This window comes from Bufo bufo, chromosome 10 (genome assembly GCF_905171765.1).
Source record: "Bufo bufo chromosome 10, aBufBuf1.1, whole genome shotgun sequence".
NCBI classification, from domain to species: Eukaryota; Metazoa; Chordata; class Amphibia; order Anura; family Bufonidae; genus Bufo; species Bufo bufo.
The window spans coordinates 27,247,705-27,267,458 of record NC_053398.1 but is presented as its reverse complement, the minus strand read 5'-3'; the positions used below and the strand labels follow the sequence as shown (position 1 = coordinate 27,267,458).

Sequence of the window (19,754 nt, the reverse complement as noted above, 5' to 3'; positions counted from 1 at the left end):
AGATCCCCCTCCCCATAGCAGTGTCATACACAGATCCCCCTCCCCATAGCAGTACCATACACAGATCCCCCTCCCCATAGCAGTACCATACACAGATCCCCCTCCCCATAGCAGTACCATACACAGATCCCCCTCCCCATAGCAGTGCCATACACAGATCCCCCTCCCCATAGCAGTGCCATACACAGATCCCCCTCCCCATAGCAGTACCATACACAGATCCCCCTCCCCATAGCAGTACCATACACAGATCCCCCTCCCATAGCAGTGCCATACACAGATCCCCCTCCCCATAGCAGTGTCATACACAGATCCCCCTCCCCATAGCAGTGTCATACACAGATTCCCTTCCCCATAACAGTGCACAGATCCCCCTCCCCATAGCAGTGCCATACACAGATCCCCCTCCCCATAGCAGTGCCATACACAGATCCCCCTTCCCATAGCAGTGTCATACACAGATCCCCCTCCCCATAGCAGTGTCATACACAGATCCCCCTCCCCATAACAGCCCCGGCCCCGCTGCTCACAGCAGACTATTCTGGCAGTAACTTTTACTCAGCGCATCTTTATTACCTTACAATTAAGCTCCAGTAACAGGCAGAGCGGGCGGCGGCGTAACGTCACTCGCTCACGTGACGCACCTGCTCCGCCCACTTTATGAATGAAGCAGGCAGAGCAGGCGCGTCACGTGAGTAAGTGACGTTATGCCGCCATCCGCTCTGCCTGTTACTGGAGCTTCATTGTAAGGTAAAATAAAGATGCGCTGATTTAAAGTAAACCGCCCCGCCCGCATAGCAACGAATTGGCGATTATTCGATAACTGAATTCGTCGACAACGAATCCCGTTATCGAATATTATCGATAAAGTCGATTAATGGTTGCAGCCCTACTACCTATACAAGTGTTAACGTTACACTAGAATCAGTGAATATTGCTGTGTTACTGTATATGAAAATCACGTTTTTTCTTTTGAATATAACCACATGTATATCTTGACTGCATTCTGATCAAGAACTTTATGGTTTTTGTTTTATTTTATTGTTACGGATAACGCAGAAACGTCACACACTTGAATATTGACGTCTGTAAAATAAAAATCTCTGCTATCAAGATTCAAATCCTGGTTATGTCGTTTTATTTATTTATTACTATAATGGGGTTGGAACCCTACTTCCAGCAAATCTACAGAGTGCGACAAAGATTTATCGCAATCAGTTTTACTTTACAGCAGTTTGATAAATGCTTCCCATTATTTACACATCATACAGAGGCGGTTGCTATGGAAACGCCCTGGAGCTGCCTAGGAACCACGGAGGACTCTGAGGAGCAAACCTTCCCCTGTACACTGGTCTGTCTGTCCTCCCGACTTCCTCGTCTCTATGGTGCTTGTTTTGCAGCTGCGTCACAGGGAGGCGCCTCCCCCCCTGTAAATGGCGGCAGCGCGGGATTCTGACGCCAGTCATACGGGGATGCCGAGCAAGAGGTCACAGGCGAAAGTAAGTGCGGCCTAAGAGGCGAGCAACATGGCGCCGGGACCCCCCGTGACGGGCGGTGGTTACATGAGGGGCCCCCTGCCTGGACACTGTGTAGCTTCCCTGCCTCTGGGAATAATTGAGGGCGACCTGTATAAAAGTGTTCTCCACAGTGACCAATCAGCCGGCGGCTTTTCTTTCCAATGGGCAGCTCAGGGAGTGTTCACACCTGTCGGCTTTCTCAGAAGCTATTGACAGTCTGCATCCCATGCTGCATGTACATGGGTTTTCTGCAGTGGAAGTTTCTAGGAGGATTTATGGAGCCACCATGTGCTCCAGAGGGTGAGCCTCAGATCTGAAGTGCACCTGCCATGTGTGAACGTGTCCTTAAAGGGGCAGTGCACTCATTTCCAGACCCCCTCAGACTGGCAGGACCCGCATTGGTCGTCCTACTTTCCTGACCCCCAGTGCTGGGTCCCTCCATATGAACCTACTGTTTGATGCTGCTGCAGCCAGTTAACTGATGACAGCAGTGACATGACGCAGGGGGCAGTGATTGGCTGCAGCAGCGTCGGACGGGAAGTTTACATGGAAGGACCTGAGATGAGCAGTGGAGGCCGAGCAGTGAACGAGACGGGGATCGGGTATCTAGGATCACCAATATGCGTCCTGCCCGTCTGGGAACTGGTGCACAACCCCCTTTTTTTTTAAGGGGTGGTCCAGGATCCATTTTTGGGGAAAGCTCTGTTCTCTGTGGTGGAGGCGGTCACTGCAGAGCTCCACATTGTGATGAATAGGAGCAGTGCCCGGCCTCAGCAGAATGGACAGATCTGGAGTTACTGTGTGACAGCTGATCGCTGGGGTGTCAGACCGCTGCTGATAGGCTATCCTGAGGGCAGGCTGTCTATAGTAAAAATCGTGGACCACCCCTTTAAAAGAAGCGTCAATAAACTCAAAATGCAATAAAAGTTTTCTGTGTATTATTAGATATTGATGATGTGGTAAGAAATGACATGTTAGAGCGCCCTCTGGTGTCCTAAAGGTGGAGGGAGCTGCACATCCGTGCAGTGGGGCTTAGTTATAGGGGTTGTCCTGGTTCAGAGCCCCCTCTATACCGGGGCAGCCCCCCTGAGAGGAGTATCGGAGCAGTTCATGCTCCCCCTTGCGCTGCGCTGGATCGCACAGGTCGGTGACGCCACCATCACTAATGGGAAGGCTTTAGCGCTGCCCTAGCAGGTTTACAAAAAAAAGGTATGGCAGCGCAGCATTACTCGTACAGACCATAAAACTGGGGAGTAGGGATTGTTCTGAATTAAAGTGGTATTATACCTACTATATGGGGGAAAAATAGAAGCTCTTTGCTCACATTTTTGATTAAACGTGTGTCGGGCCCATCTACCAGGCATCAAGGTGGCTTCTGCAGACAGGTCCCGAACACTCAGAACTGCCTCTTCTGGGCTAAGGCTACTTTCACACTAGCGTTTCTTGCGGATCCGTCATGGATCTGTAAAAAAAGCTTCTGTTACAATAATACAACCGCCTGCAGCCGTCATGAACGGATTCGGATGTGTTATGTCTTCTATAGCCATGACAGATCCGTCTTGAACACCAATGAAAGTCAATGAGGGACGGATCCGTTTTCTATTTTGTCAGAGAAAACGGATCAGTCCCCATTGACTTGCATTGTGTGTCAGGACGGATCCGTCTTGCTCCGCACCACATGGTGTCCGCCTCCAGTCCCTTTTACGGTAATTGGCCGGAGAAAATACCGCAGCATGCTGCAGTATTTTCTCCGACCAAAATTGCTGGATTGCCAGATCCGGCATTAATTTCCACTGAAATGTATTACTGCCGGATCCGGTACTATGTGTTCAGGAAAAACGGATCCGGTTTCCTGGTCTGCGCATGTGCAGCCCTTTAAATCTGTGAAAAAGATTAATATCGGATCCGTTTTTCCGGATGACACTGGCGAGGCGGACTTGGTATTGCAATGCATTTGGATCTGGATCTGGAAACAAATGATATCCGTTTGCATACGGATTTCCGGATCCGGCAGGCAGTTCAAGCAACGTAACAGCCTGCGGGATTCTTCTATCGCCAGTGTGAAAGTAGCCTGAGCCCACAGTATGGAGGGCAGTGCAGGAACCAGCTACATTTATACTCTGCCCAATCTAAAAGAGGCGGCTCGGATCCCGGACAACCCCCTCTAATTCCAGATTTGAGATCCGTCAGAGGCTCTTAAAACCAGAATTAGATGTCCCTTTTGGTCTTGCATCCGTTCTGTTAGGATGCGGTTGTGTGAAAGCAAAACGGAACAAACGGATCGGTCACGAAATACATTGAAAGTCAATGGGTAATGGATCCAGTTTCTTAGGATCCTAAAAAAACGGATCCATCATCATTGAGTTGCACTGTTTTTAGTGATGGATCCGGTTTGTTCTGTTTCGATGTCCGGACACAAAACCGCAGCGGAACGTTTTTTATTCTGGTCAACTATGCAGAGATGCAGTTTTAGATGTGGTTATGCCATGATTGATGTGCAAAGTTAACATCGGACATGGTATAGTACCAGACAGAGCGAGGCCTGCCCCTGTACCTCACAGGGGTCCAGAGATCTTCCTTTGCTCTGGTAGGTTATATGCAGCTCGGCAGGCGTGTCCTGTCTGCTGCAGCTCTTTCCCTGTAAGGGTACAGCTACACGTTGACACTGGTTGTGGCCAGGATTGCAATGTACTGGTGATCCCATAGAAATTAATGGGATCACCACCCAAGTTGCAGGAAATCTGACCCCCTGGATATTTATTTTTATTTTTTAAGACTTGCCCTGTGATCCAATTCATTTCTGTAGGACCACTGCTTCTTTGCGATCCTGGCTGTCGTTCGGCCCGTCACCCTGTAGCCATAACCTTAACTGCCACAGCTTCTAACAGAACATATGGCTGGCAGCAGATAAAAGCTTCAACTGAGCACGTGCGACCACCTCAGTAAGACAAACAGCAGGTGGCGCTATACAGATACATTTTATTGGATAACTCGCTGGCTGTACACAATTTTTAATTAAATGCATTTACAAAAGAATTCAGATCCAGCTGCTGGTTTGAAAACAGTAGAATGTTTTGTGGCCCTATAACTGGGTACCATGGTGTGCCACGTCTCAGAAGTCATCTCCGACCTTTGTGATATAGGGAGGACAGTCGGTAGTTGTGTGGTCCCACGGCCAGGACTAGCATGGAGCAAACTTGCGATCCAGGTTATCTAAGAATCCCGTTATGGATTCCGCTATCACGGACCATAACGGAGTTCTGTGCCGGCCTGCATCATGGAAGCCTGCAAGAGGCATTCCGGCATAATGATGTGCTGGCCATAGACTTCTATTATGACGGAATGCCTCTCATAGGCTTCTGTGATGCAGGGTAGAATCCATGACGGGGTTAACACTGGCCAGGACATATTCTTGAAATCAGTAGGGATCTTGGGGCTGTGATCAGACACTTTACAAGTCGGCAGTTCTGGGTCACTACAAGGTTCTACAATCTTCCAGGTGGAACTCGGGAAATTAGAATATTGTGTAACAGTTCATTTATTTCTGTAATGCAACTTAAAAGGTGAAACTAATATATGAGACTCATTACCTGCAAAGCGAGATTTCAAGCCTTTATCTCTAAGGCCACTTCCACACTAGCGTTTTTTGCGATTCTGTCATGGATCTGCCACAACGCTTCAGTTAAAATAATACAACCGCCTGCATCCGTCATGAACCGATCCGGTTGTATTCTCTGTAACATAGCCAAGATGGTTCGTCATGAACTCCATTGAAAGTCAATGGGAGACGGATCCGTTTTCTATTGCGTCAGAGAGAACGGATCGTCCCCATTGACTTACGGATCTCGCAAACGTAAAGCCAAAACACCAGTGTGAAAGTAGCCTTACTAGCAGAAGGACCCGGCCTCGCACGGGTATATTTCATCTATTTCATTTAATGTTTGTGTCATTAAAAGATATCAACAGTATCCCCCATAACAGTGACCTCTACAGCACCCCGCCCCTTAACACTGACCCTCCCCCTCAGTGCCCCGCCCCCTTAAAAAATGGGACCTCTACAGCAACCCATCCCCTTAACTTTGACCTTCATAGCAGCCCGCCCCTTTAACAGTGAGTTTCACGGCACCCCACTCCCTTGACAGTGACCTCCTCAGGGGCCCACCCCCTTAACAGTGACCTATACAGCTGTGCTTAAGGGTCCATTCACACATCTGTGTGTTTTCCGGATCCGCAAAACACGGACATCGCCGGCACTTAATCGCAAATGCCTATTCTTGTCTGCAATTGCGGACAAGAATAGGACATGTTCTATTTTTTTTCGGGAACGGAATTCCGGATCCGGGCAGCATATTGTGCTGCCCCATAGAAATGAATGGGTCCGCAATCCCGTTCCGCAAAATGCGGAACTAAATTGCAGGTGTGTGAATGGACCCTTATCTGTGACCTCACACTACCCTGCTAACTTAAGTTACCTCCACAGCAGCTGCCCCTTTAATAGTGGACCCTGCCCCCTTACCAGTGACCTCCACAGTGCACTGCCCCTTTAAGGCTAGGGCTACATGACAACATTTTGTTGCATCAATGTCTCGCAACAATTTTTTAAAAGTCGCGTGACACATGTCATGTAGCCTTAGCCTCAAAGGGGCAGGGGGCTGTGGAGGTCACTGTTAGGGGAGTGGGGCGCTGTGGAGGTCCCATTTTGCGTGACGGGGTCACTGTTAGAAAAGGAATAGTAGAAGGATACAACAAACCTGAGGATGAAAGGGAACCATAGTCAGGAGTCAATACCAAAAATAGAACCACAGGAACCAGGAGACAAAACTGGTGGGTGAGACACGAGCATAATCTGAAGACGGGGCCAAGGTCAGAGTACGGTATCGGGGACAGTGTCAGTAATTCAACAAAAGCCAGGCAAGGATAGGGTTGGGCGGTACACGTGGTATTGGGAAACAGCGATATGGCGATATCGCTGTTTCCTAATAACCGCGGTATTTTGTGGCGTCATAGAAGCAGTCATGTGCGCTGACCGCTTCAAAATATGGGTCCATGGCTGCATGATTGCATACCAGGAGTACAATTCCTGCCCGCAGCGGCTGCCCCCGGCTCCCACAATGAAGTCCCCGCCCACCAACGTCCGACGTTGGAATCGGACGACGAGCGTGGCCGCCGAGCAGCGCAGGACAGGAGCGAGTGGTGGGAAAGTTTCTTTAAGGCCTCATGCACGCGGCCGTTGTTTTGATGCGGACAGCACTCCCGTGTGCTGTCCGCATCCGTTGCAATGTTCTGTGGCCCCACAAAAAAAATAACCTGTCCTATTCTTTTCCGTGCTTTGCGGACAAGAATAGGCAGTTATAATAAAGGCTGTCCGTGCCGTTCTGCAAATTGCGGAACGCGCAAGGACGCCATCCGTGTTTGGCGGGCCGCAAAACGCACTAAGGTCGTGTGCCTGTAGCCTAACTCAGACTGCGTCCGACCCCCACAGATTTCACAACTTCACCTGCGAATGGAGAGACACCCTAATATATATTACAGCCGGCCCCAACCCGAGTGAATAAAGGTGTAATGTCTATGACGTGACCATGTATGTCCTCTACTGTGGCCCTGTCTGACTCTGGCCTGCTGCACTGCACATTGAAATAGCAGGCATCAGGGAATGATTATTCACGATAAATACCCATTTATATCATTATCGCGATAAATTTCTTAATATCGTTATTGTGGGAATATTTTTGATATCGCCCAACCCTAGGGAAGGATAGTTTCTTGAAGGCATCTTCACATGACCGGCTTCTTGAAAACTCAACAAAGAAGAACTGGAGCCGAATCCAGCAGGGCCACAGCACAAGACAGTAGTCACTGGAGAGGGGCCCCTGTCTGCAGTAGTCATGGTGGGGGAGGGGAGTAACAGGACAATAATTCAATTCCACAAAATACCCCAATATATTATTATAAATGATCAATCAATGATGGGAACAGTCTTTTTCTTCATTTCCCTCATTAGAATAAACTAGCAGAAGGACCCGGCTTCGCACGGGTACATTTCATCTATTTAACTTACTGTTTCTGTGTGTCATTAACCCCTTAACGCATTCCGCCGTACATGCACGTTGGGATGATCGGGCGGGCATCGGAGCGGTGCGTGCCCGATCACTGCAGGGGTTCGGCAGTCCCTGATAGCGGGGCCTCTGCTGTATCCGCCGGCATTGCTGTTTACAGTGATGCTGGCGGATTAACCCCTTCTATGCCATAGAAGTGGTTTGTGCGCGGGTGAAGCAGCACATCGAGTCCCCGCGCTGCTGTGGCGGAGACCCGATGCGTGACAAGGAGAATCCGCGGACCCGCAAAAAAACGAAGCCGTCTGTGTGCCTTCCGCAATTTACGGAACGGGCGGCCATTGATATAACTGCCTATTCTTGTCCGTTTTGCGGACAAGAATAGGACATGTTTTATTTTATTTTTTTGCGGTGCTGAGGAACCGAGCAACGGATGCGGACTGCACACGGAGTGCTGTCCGCATCTTTTGCGGCCCCATTGAAGTGAATGTGTGGCTCGGGCGCGGACCAAAACAACGGTCCTGTGCATGAGGCCTTAAAGGGAATCTGTCACCTGGTGTGAGCATATTAAACGGTTACCATCACAATGTTCAATAAGCTACCTTCATTCCAGCAAGGGTCGTCTTTCATTTATTAAAGTTGTCATTTAGATAAAGCTTTATTTTTTATTTTTATTTTTTTATATGCTAATGAACCTTCAAGGTGCCGAGAGGGGCGTTATTCCTCTCCTCTAGAGCCCAGTAACGCCCCCTGCAGTGCCCAGCCCGCCTTTATTTCAAGCCCAGCACGCCTCCTCATAAATACATTTCCTCCCACAGCCGATCCGAACGGCGCCGCCCTCTCCGCTATGTCATATAATTTATTCAACAGACGAACCTTGCTTCATCCTTTCTTGCTCATGAAATCTCGCGCAGCTGCAGAGGCAACAGCGCTCTGATTACGTCACTGGGCTCGGCACATGCCCAGTGACACTATTGAGGCTGTTGCCCTCAGGAGCCGTAGGATCGGCGATACTGCAGCTGCGCAAGATTTCATGAGCAAGAAAGGATGTATCAAGGTTCGTCTGTTGAATAAATTATATGACATAGCGGAGGGGATGGCGCTGTTCGGATCGGCTGTGGGAGGAAATGTATTTATGAGGAGGCGTGCTGGGCACTGCAGGGGGCGTTACTGGGCACTAGAGGAGAGGAAGAACGCCCCTCTGGGCACCTTGAAGGTGAAAAATGGCCCGGTCCTTAAGGGGTTAAGATATCAACAGTATCCCCCATAAGTGACCTCTACAGCACCTCGCTCCACTGCCTGCGGAGCTGTGTATCTAATCCTATCCTGTGATACTCTCCGCTGAGCTGTGTATTTAATCCTATCCTGTGTGATACTCTCCGCTGAGCTGTGTATCTAATCCTATCCTGTGTGATACTCTCCGCTGAGCTGTGTATCTAATCCTATCCTGTGTGATTTATTGGGGTATTTTGTGGAATTGAATTATTGTCCTGTTACTCCCCTCCCCGCCATGACTACTGCAGACAGGGGCCGCTCTCCAGTGACTACTGTCCTGTGCTGTGGCCCTGCTGGATCCAGCTCCAGTTCTTCTTTGTTGAGCGGTCATGTGAAGACGCCTTCAGATCCTGGTTGTTCTGAAAAGGCAAGAAGCTACCCCTGCCTGGCTCTTGTTACTGACACTGTCCCCGATACCGTACCCTGACCTTGGCCCCGTCTTCGGATTATGCTTGTGTCTCACCCACCGGTTTTGTCTCCTGGTTCCTCTGGTTCTATTTTTGGTATTGACTCCTGACTATGGTTCCCTTTCATCCTCAGGTTTGTTGTATCCTTCTACTATTCCTTTTCTAACAGTGACCCCGTCACCATTCAGTGACTATTCTGGGGCCCACCTACACCATCTGTGACATCCACTGTTACAGCAGACCGCCATGGTAACTATCCTTCCTGTAGCTGCCGTATCGGTATGTCACTGCTCCTGCCTGCTTTACTAGGGACCCAAGGACTGTTGTGGTTTTGTCGACCAGTTTAAAATTCATTTTGAGATTCACTTCAGCAGTTCCAGTGTACCAGTGGCCGATAATCTCCTCCCTTGTTGGAGAGGCTCTGACACCGAGGTCGCATAACGCCTGTACAAGCGTCAGACTCCTGTTCAGGCAATTTTACGCTTTGAAAAAAGGCTAATGAGTATGAATACTCATTAAGGCGTTTCATGTAGTTAACCAGCACGCTGTGAATCTCATGGGCAGCACAGCAATACTGCTGTTGCCCAAAACATCCAATAGCTAAGCTCCTTACTGGCAGGTGTAGGGTTGGCAGCAAGTAAGGTGCTTGTTATTAGGGAGGCTGCTCATTGGCCAATTTCGGGGCACTGCTTCTCCCTGCTGCTCCAGAGTCCCTGACTGTGTAGGCTAACTAGTGGCTGGCCGAGGAAAGATCCATGGAGACGGGAGAGCAGCCCGTGAGGAGGCAAACTGATAAGGAGCTGTGGACGGACAGCAGAGCTCACTTACCTGCATTCTACTGACTGCGGAGCCAGCTGCTAACATCAGAGGGGACTCCCAGACAAGAGGTCCTCATACCTCTCGGAGTCTTGACACCAGAATGTAAAGTACAATGCTAAACTCTCCTGTGTTCTCCCTGTTAGGGGCTCAGCCAGCGCCAGCTGGTGCAGTGATCAGTGAGTCCAAGGGCTGAGCATCTGAGTCAGAGGACTCATTGATCACTGCGCCAGCTCAGGTGCTCAGCAAGAGCCTGTGGATTACCTGATCACTGCACCAGCACGTTCTGGCTGAGTGCAAGTGCCTGCTAGTGCAAGCTCTGGCTCAGTTGCTCAGCCAGGGCCTGCTGGTGCACTGATCAGGCAGTCAGTGTATTTGCCTCATATCCGTCTATCATGTTAGCGCAGTGCTCCTATATATCGGCATCATCCCAGCAAAGATATTTCTGCGCTGCTCAGTCGTCTCCTATGTGGGCACTGGATCTGCACAGCAGAACATCATGGTGCCAATGTAATACTGGAGATGCAGAGCACTGATATTTTGGCTGCGTTATATTTTAAATATGATGGAGAAAACATGAGTTTTTAAATTGCACAAAAGTCAAATGTAAAATTGTCTAAATTTACTATTTATGTATAGAAGACGATTGTAGAGTAGACTGGTAACGGTTTCCTGCATAAATAGCAGCCTCTTAATGTTATTTAGACCTATGTATTATATCTATTGATTACTTCAGCTTTCGTACTCTTCGGCTGAAAATACTCCTCAAAAACAGTAAGGGGAGTATTTTTACTCTTTCGGAAAAAAAGTGTGACCTTTGCTCTGACATATGCTGCTCCCCTGTGGGAACTCTGATCCAGTGGTGCCCTCATGAGCACTTCATTCTGGCTTCCTTTCAGACAGTCTTTGAAGAACCCAGCTATAGTTCATTTTGTGTTTCAGCTCCTCATCTTAAGCAGAATGTTTGCACTGAGCCTTTAAGAGGCTGAGAACGAGCACGTGTGCCCTGTAGTACAGCCCAGGACCAGCTAGAGCAGTGGTGGCGAACCTATGGCATGGGTGCCAGAGGCGGCACTCGGAGCCCTCTCTGTTGGCACCCACACCCTGGAAAAAGTCTGAGTGTACCAATATGCCTTAGACCTTTCCTGCCATTCATCAGCGCAGGACGCACCATGAACAGGCAGCGCACTGAATGTAGGCAGGCTATTATAGCTACTACATGATAAAGTACATGAAAGATATACTATATTGGACTGTAGGATTCAGGTTAACTTGCCACGTTGGCACTTTGCGATAAATAAGGGGGTTTTGGGGTTGGGGTTTGGGCACTCGGTCTATAAAAGGTTCGCCATCACTGAGCTAGAGGAAGTGCAGGCCGCAGCCTGAAAAGTCTGCACTGAGAAGACTGACATCCGGGACCACCCGCCTCAGGAGACCAAAGACAGGAGTGGGAACCAACAAGGGTACTAGCGCAGCATTTATGTCTACAGGGAAGAGCAGGGCAGCAACAGGCACTGGATGTCAACACATCAAAAAAAAAACATAGATATCCTTAAGTTAGGTCAATATAAGATCTGGGGGTCTGACATCCTTGTACTGCAGCTCAGTACAACGGTTTAGCCAGTACACAGCAGAGGAGTATTCTACTTCTGGCTCTGTCCACTGTTTTGTGCCTGGTGCCAGTGGCTGCCGAAAACAGCTGATCAATGTGAGTGCAGGATGTCGGACCCTCACCAATCTAATTAACCATTCTGAGAAGAGGTCATCAATATTCGTTGATTCAGGGAGTTATTCTAATTGCCTAATTGGAGTCGGGAAGGAATTTTTTTTATTCCCCTAAAGTGGGGAAAATTAGCTTCTACCTCACAGGTTGACATCAACCTCTTCCCCAGATTACTCTTCTGTTTTACACTCTGGTTTTGTCTCCTGGTTCTTCTGGCTCTGTTTCTGTTAGCTCTTGGCTACTAGGGTTCCATCTCATCGTCTCTTATTGCATCCTGTTTACTATTTGATATATATATATATATCTATCTATCTATCTGAACATCTGTCTGTTCTTTATGCGTGACCAAACGACTGGACCGATCTTCACCAAATTTGGCACACAGGTTCATCAGGTGTCCGGGAAGGTTTTAGACCAGGTCTTGGCTCTCTAGGATGTACCATTCCTGAGATATTGCCAAAACATGACCTGCATTAGTTAATACAAGCCTGCAAGTCTTTCACTCATATCCCAACTGCCATACACAAGGTCACATGTCCCTTATCAGCCAATAGAAGCTTGCAGGTTTCCATAACAACTGATCGCAGGTTTTTCACTGATATCCAAACGGAGATACACATGATCTCATGACTCCTATGAACCAATGGAAACTCGCAGGTTCTTCAGTCTTGACATAGTTTTACACCAGGTTTCCATAGCAACCAGGCTATTTATGACCTGTATTAGTCAATGGCAGTTCACAGGTCCTTAAATATTCAGTCATGACGTGTATCAGACAATATAAGTTCACATTTAATTTACCAGGTTTCCATAACAACACAGCCATAAATGGACTGTACCTGGACTGCCATACTGGATGTCAGCATTCTTATAGATTGAAACGTTTTTAAACTGCTCATGCCTCCAAAAAGGAAAACTGCAATTGGACGCAAGACTCCTGCAGCAAAACGCATGGCTGCTGCTCGAACTAATGAAAACTCTCAGCAGACCCAAGCCTGTCTCCAATCTGACCAGGTATGTCACAGACCACAGCGAGCTGCTTAAACTCCCCAGCAGACAATGATGTCCGCAAACCAGTAGCACATTTTTTAACCACACACATACAAAATCGACCAGTGCAAAACTGGGCAATTCTTATGGGGCCACTACACAAACAAAAAATGAAATATACCCCTGCGAAGCCGGGTCCTTCTGCTAGTTTGTTATAATTTGGATGACCATGGCTTACAGCTTATGAAAACCCCAGAAATCTCAGAAAATTAGAATATTGTGAAAAGGTTCAATATTCTAGGCTCAGTGTCACACTCTAGTCAGCTAATTAATCCATACCCCCTGAGCAAAGGCTACCTGAGTCTTTACATTGTCTTTACAATCATGGGAAAGACTGCTGACCTGACAGTTGTGCTGAAAACTGTCATCCATAAAGAGGGAAAGCCTCAAAAGGTAATTGCAAAAGACGATGGATGTTCCCAAAGTGCTGTATCAAAGCACATTAATAGAAAGTTATGTGGAAGGGACAAGTGTGGAAGAAAAAGGTGCACAACCACAGCCTGGAGAGGATTGTCAGGAAAAGGCCATTTAAAAGTGTTGGGACTTTCACAAGGAGTGGACGGAGGCTGCATCAAGAGCCACCACACAGACTGGATCCTGGACGTGGCGTATTCCTCTTGTCAAGCCTCTCCTGAACAACAAACGTCAGAAGCGTCTTCCCTGGGCTAAAGAAAAAAAGAACTGCTCTGTTGCTCAGTGGTCCAAAGTCCTCTTTTCTGGTGAGAGCAACTTTTGCATCTCATTTAGAAACCAAGGACCCAGAGCCTGGAGGAAGAATGGAGAGGCGCACCATGCAAGATGCTTGAAGTCCAGTGTGAAGTTTCCACAGTCTGTGTTGATTTGGGGAGCCATGTCATCTGCTGGTTTTGGTCCACTGTGCTTCATTAAGTCCAGAGTCAACGCAGCTGTCTACCAGGAGATTTTGGAGCACTTCATGCTTCCTTCCGCAGACAAGCTTTATGGAGATGGTGACTTCATTTTCCAGCAGGACTTGGCACCTGTCAAAAGTACCAAAACCTGGTTCTATGACCATGGGATTACTGTGCTTGATTGGCCATCAAACTCACCTGACCTGAACCCCATAGAGATGGGGCATTGCCAAGAGAAAGATGAGACATGAGGCCGAACAATGCAGAAGAGCTGAACGCTGAAGCCTCCTGGTCTTCCATAACACCTCAGCAGTGCCATAGGCTGATATCATCCATGCCACGGCGCACTGAGGGGCCCAAACCAAGTACTGAGTACATATGCATAATTATACTTTTCAGAGGTCCTACATTTTTCTATTTAACACCCTTTTTTATTAATTTCATTTAATATTCTAATTTTCTGAAATTTGTGATTTTGGGGTTTTTATAAGCTGTAAGCCATAATCATCCAAATTCTAACAAATAAAGGCTTGAAATATCTCTGCATGTAAGGAGTCTCTCCTATATTAGTTTCACCTTTTTAAGTTTTATTACTGAAATGAACTCTAATTTTTCGCGTTTCACCTGTATATGTAAAGGTTGTAATTTTTTTATTTTAAGATATTAGCTTGCTGTCAGTGAATGGTCACACTCCTGTTTACATTCAGAGGCAGCAAACACTTACTTATCTAGTTCTCCACCTGGAAGCAGATGCCAATGTATTCAGTCTGTGCTGAACAGCCTGAACACCTGACTGATGCATTGCAGCAAACGATCAGGGAGATTTAAAACCTTTTTATAAAAGGTGCAGAAAAAATAATTTTTGTAGTTTCAAGTCTGACCCAAGAAACCTGGAATACTGGTATCATTTGGAGGCTAAGAATAATATGATAAAGCAGTGATGGCTAACCTCCGGCACTCCAGCTGTGGTGAAACTACGACTCCCAGCATGCTCCATTCATTTCTATGGAGTACTGAGAACATCCAAACAAGTGTGCATCTTGGGAGTTGTAGTTTTACCACAGCTGGAGTGCCGGAGGTTAGCCATCACAGTGATGGAGCAGTGGGGGTGCTGTCAGATCCTGCCAGGGGTGCAGCCACATCCGCTCATCAGGAATGTAAAAACTTTCCCCTGATCTGGGCCTACTCGACTTGGGCATCAGGATGTTGTATACGGAGCAGTACATCGCAAAGTCCTGACGCTGGCAGGCATTGGAATATTCTGCAGGGGGCAAGTGCTGTGATCATGCGGTGAGTATTGGTTTGCATTTTGGATAAATTAGAATACAGAACTGTGCAATACATGAGGGCGTGCCCCTTCTCTGTGATGAAACGGTTTCTGTTTGGACCCTTTTATTAGGATTGAGAACGGATCGGGCACTGGTATTTGACGGCCTGAACTACACTTTGGTCACGTCCTTGTTACAGTTTTATTATTTCCTATGTTTTTCTTTTAGGGGCGAGCTGCCAAAGCTTTGAAGTCCCTGCAGTTTGCCAACCCAGGGCGGCAAACTGAGCTTCCACCAGAAACCAGCACGAGAGAGAAGAGGCGGCAGACCAAGGCCACAGCAGGGTCAGATAGGTTTGTGTTTGGTGTCGGTGCGCCTTTTAACATTCAGCTCCTGTGCTCTGTGACCTCCCGTGGTCCTGGCTTTGGTTTTAACGCATTTCATAATCAGTCTGAATGTTAAAAGGCAAATGTTTGTTCCACGTCTGGGATTTTGGCGCACTGTGCACCAGTAATGGGTCACTGAGGAGCACCACTGGGTGGTTAATCGTTCTGCTTAGCTGTTTTACACCTGTCATGTGGCATTTATTCCAGCTTGCACTTGGGTATGCACTCTAGATATCAGACTCAAGAATGGTAAATCTGCCTTAGTCTACATTGCCTGGCTTCTTCTTAGGCGGTTTTGCCATTCAGGAGTTTGTGAAAATCCCCCTCATTGCGCCCGCTAGATACAGAGGAATGCGCTTCATGAGGAAGTAATTCCTCACAAATCATATTTTTGTGAGGTTCAGTGAAGCAGCCAAATCGTATTTTTCAGAACTTTGCTCATCACTAGTATAGTCCATCAATATTAGATCGGTGGCCGTCTGACTGATTTAAAGGAATAAATTCACGGGACTCATAAGTAATTTGCAAAGTGAAATTTGAGTGTTTATTCAAGCCACCAGTGGTTTTCAGTTTCTTTGGCCCAATAAAACTGAAAACCATTGGTGGCTTGAATAAACACTTCTGGGATATCCTCCCATCACAGAGAGAAAAAAAGAATTGTGGAGAGCCCGCCATCTGTCTTGTATGTATGACAGATTTAAGGGGCTCTGGCCTGTTCCTTATTCCGGACATTGCTTTCCAGGAATGGCCACTGTTTCCTAGTGGTTGTGCCTGGTATTGCAGCGTAGTCCCATTCATGTGAAGGGGGACTGAGCTGCAGGGAGTTGCAGTGCCACACCCGATTAAACAAATAGGAGGCTCTCCATGTTCCTCAAAAGGGTTAAGATTATAATAAAATACAGTCATGCAAAAAGTCCTATTATAACAGTTATCTGGTAATGCACAAGTGGGTATGACGATACATAAAATGATTCAAAAACCACTTCAAATTGTGCAAAAATATGAGCATAAATATAATTTAAAAACTTAAACTGTGAAAAAACAAAAAAGTGATCAGATAAAGCTACATATTGTCCCAGACACAGCCTCTGTTATGGGTGCCACGGTCTGGTTAGCTGTGATGGGGACGTGGTGCCTGCCTGAGAAGTTGCTATACCGGGCTCAACTCATACTGCTTATACCATTACACAGCTGATGCTGTGTCTTACGTCTCTGGTACAATATTATCTTTCTCCACTAGATGGCAGTATAATGCAAGGTAGAATAGTAGCTGCAGCTAGCCAGACATAATAATCAGTAAAAGCAGGGAGGTCATGTTGGGACAGTGGAGAGGTATTTTCCAACTTTGGGGCATTTTTACCTCTGGGCAGCAGTAAGTCTGACCGGTAATGTCTCCCCTCTGAGGGCAGTACAGTAGCTCAGTGGTTAGCACTGTTGCCTTGCAGCACTGAGGTTCTGGACTCAAATGTGACCATAAAAAACACGTGTGGGAGGAAACCAGAGGAGAAACATACCAAGACCTACTTAGATTGTTGTAAGCCCCAGTAGGGACAGCAAGTGATGAGAATGTGCGGAAAAGCGCCGCAGAATATGTTGGCGCTACATGTGCAATATTTCCTGCTCCCTGGCTTAGTTCACTGGTTTCCATTCCCCATCCTGTAAACTTCCAACGGCGTCATGTGTGCCACTACTTGGGTGTTGCACACGTGACCCCCTTTTTGTCCTGAAGACCAGTGAAGGGAATAGGTGAGCATGCTGCTGCCCTCAATTAAAAATGTCCAAAATCTGGAAAACTCCTTTGAGTCTTTACCTAAAGGTGCTTTTTCTTGTAATTACAAAATGCCTGAAAGAGAGAGAAATATATAGATAGAGATATATCTCCTTTAAACCACATAACTATATATCAACTTCCGTTTTCCTCAATTGGGAGGGATATAGTTATGTGGTTGGCATTGACAGGAGAGTTTTGCTCCTCTCTAAGCCTCGCTCACTTAGAATAACCTGTGTGCGTGCGGATGCTTGCAGTCCTTGTCCCATTCTTTACGCTATAACATCGTATGTGACTTTGTAATGTGTCCTTGTCTTGCAGGCAGACCATACCATCAAAGAACAAAGTGTACGATAGCCGAGGAATCCTTCTCGTGAACGGCAGGGATCTGTGCGATTGTTTGGATGAAGACTGCATGGGCTGCTTCTACTCCTGCAGGAAATGCGGCTCCAACAAGTGCGGCGTGGAGTGTAGGTGCGACCGCAAATGGCTCTATGAACAGATCGAAATAGAAGGAGGTGAAGTCATCCGGAATAAACATGCGTGATGTGGGTCGTCCCGCTATGAAGTTTCTGGAGCTGAACTATAGACATTTAAAGGGGGTTCTACGAGGTAAAAACATGGCTGCCTTCGTTCAGAAAAAGCACCACTTTGGTTCATGGCTTGGATCTAGTATTGTGGTTAGGCTCCGGGCTTGATCTGCAGTACCACACGCGGCCTGTGCACTGGCGTGGCGCTGTTTTTTGGAAGAATGCAGCCATGTGTCTCTAATCTCGGTTATCCCTTTTTCTTTTTTAACAAGGATCCTCAGCTCCTCGTATCTTTTCTACAGACTCTAATAGATTTTGGATTCTTTGTCATTTTCTACCGAAGAGATCTTCATGGGCCAGAAAGGGCCAAATTGGTATAATTCCATCTGCTCTTGGAAATTTTTACATTTTTTTTCTTTAAAAATTTAAGGAAAAATATACAGTACAAATCTACAAAGTGTCAGTGCGGTGTGTATTAAATAATTTGTGCACCACACTGCAACTTTGATAGCTGCCAAGAAGAAACCAAGGTGAATTCAAAGCGGCTTCTCTGACGTCCGTGTCATAGTTTTGTATCTTTCAGAAACCAAAGCTTGTCTGCCTGTATTTTCAGTCTTATGTGAGTTAAAACCACTCGTGAAAACTAAGTTATTTTTCTTAATTTTTGTTCTTATTTGTCTACAGAGCATCTTCAGCTATGGATTTCTTGCACTGAATGCAAATAAATTTCTGATGTATGATTTTTTTCCCTCTGTTTGGCAGAACTTTACTTCTGAAATGGGCTTGGAGAAGGACAGTGCAGTCCCTTCTCTAAGTGAACAGCTGCCTAAGGCACAGGTGGAAGCTGCTCATGGCAACTACAGGAGAAATATAGTATTAACCCTTTCAGGACAGGCTTTTTTTTTTTTTTTTTCCTTTTTTTTTTTTTTTTGTATAAGAGAACATGTATTATTTTTTTTTTAATGGCCCTGTTTATTTTACCATTGCTTGTATTCGGAAGCAGGGGGAAAAAAATTACCTTTTATTCTGCAGGTCTGTATGGTTACGGCAGTACCAAATGTACCGTATTTTTCGCTTTATAAGACTCACCCGATAAGACGCACGCCAGATTTTGGAGTAGGAAAATAAAAGAAAAATATTTTTCATCAGAGCCTCATCAGACCCCGGATGAGCCCATCAGTACCCCCCATCAGACTAAAATAAAAAAAATCATCTTGAAGGAGCTGCGGCGCAGGACAGGCATCTGTTCCCCCCCCCCCCCCCCCCCCCCCCTTCCTTCAGATCTTTATGTGAATGACCCCCATGCTCAGATCAAATAAAAAAAATAAAGCTTCAGACGCTGACTAAGGCTACTTTCACACTTGCGTTCGGAACGGATCCGTCTGGTGTCTGCACAGACGGATCCGTTCAGAACGGATCCGTCTGCATAACTGTTTTTTTCAGATCTGATTTTTCACTTCGTGGAAACTCAGATCCGACAGTATATTCTAACACAGAGGCGTTCCCATGGTGATGGGGACGCTTCAAGTTAGAATATACTAAAAGAACTGTGTACATAACTGCTGCCTGGCAGCACCCGATCTCTTACAGGGGGATGTGATCTGCACAATTAACCCCTCAGGTGCCGCACCTGAGGAGTTAATTGTGCGCATCATGGCCCCCTGTAAGAGATCAGGTGCTGCCAGGCAGCAGGGGCCAGACCCCCCCCTCCCTCCCCATTTTTAAATTCATTGGTGGCCAGTGCGGCCCCCCTCACCAGTATTATATTCATTGGTGGCCAGTGCGGCCCTCCTCCCTCCCCCCCCAGTATTCATTGGTGGCCAGTTCGGCCCGCCTCCCTCCCCAGTATTATATTCATTATCTGCATTGGGGCTCTACGGATCCGTTCGGGGCCGCTTGTGAGAGCCTTCAAACAGGACTCACAAGCGGAACCCTGAACGCAAGTGTGAAAGTAGCCTAAGCTGCTCACATCCAGCGCTGCTCTTTTTCCTGCTGCGCGATGACACCCGACGTGCACAGCGTGACATGAAAGTGCACAGACGTCCATGTGCTATGCGCAGTCACAGCGAGCAGCCAAGGACCAGGAAGAGGT

General features: G+C 47.2%; 1 protein-coding gene across 2 annotated transcripts; it reads left to right on the top strand.

Moving 5' to 3' along the window:
• Positions 1-1,346: 1,346 nt before the first annotated feature.
• Positions 1,347-18,105, top strand: LOC120980525 (ADP ribosylation factor like GTPase 14 effector protein). Of its 2 annotated transcripts, none has more exons than XM_040409681.1 (3): positions 1,347-1,499; positions 15,207-15,322; positions 17,454-18,105. In XM_040409681.1, exons 1-3 carry the CDS (start codon positions 1,434-1,436, stop codon positions 17,677-17,679), a joined length of 408 nt encoding a protein of 135 aa, XP_040265615.1. In that variant the 5' UTR covers positions 1,347-1,433; the 3' UTR covers positions 17,680-18,105. The 2 variants fall into 2 exon arrangements, with proteins under 2 accessions (XP_040265615.1, XP_040265614.1); XM_040409680.1 differs by having other exon boundaries at positions 15,207-15,331.
• The last annotated feature ends 1,649 nt before the right edge of the window (positions 18,106-19,754 follow it).

Coding starts and splice junctions, on each gene's coding strand:
- LOC120980525 (XM_040409680.1), top strand. CDS start 1,434: ATGGCGGCAGCGCGGGATTCTGACGCCAGTCATACGGGGATGCCGAGC. Junction 1,500..15,206: donor GCAAGAGGTCACAGGCGAAA/GTAAGTGCGGCC, acceptor TTTTTCTTTTAG/GGGCGAGCTGCCAAAGCTTT. Junction 15,332..17,453: donor GCCACAGCAGGGTCAGATAG/GTTTGTGTTTGG, acceptor CTTGTCTTGCAG/GCAGACCATACCATCAAAGA.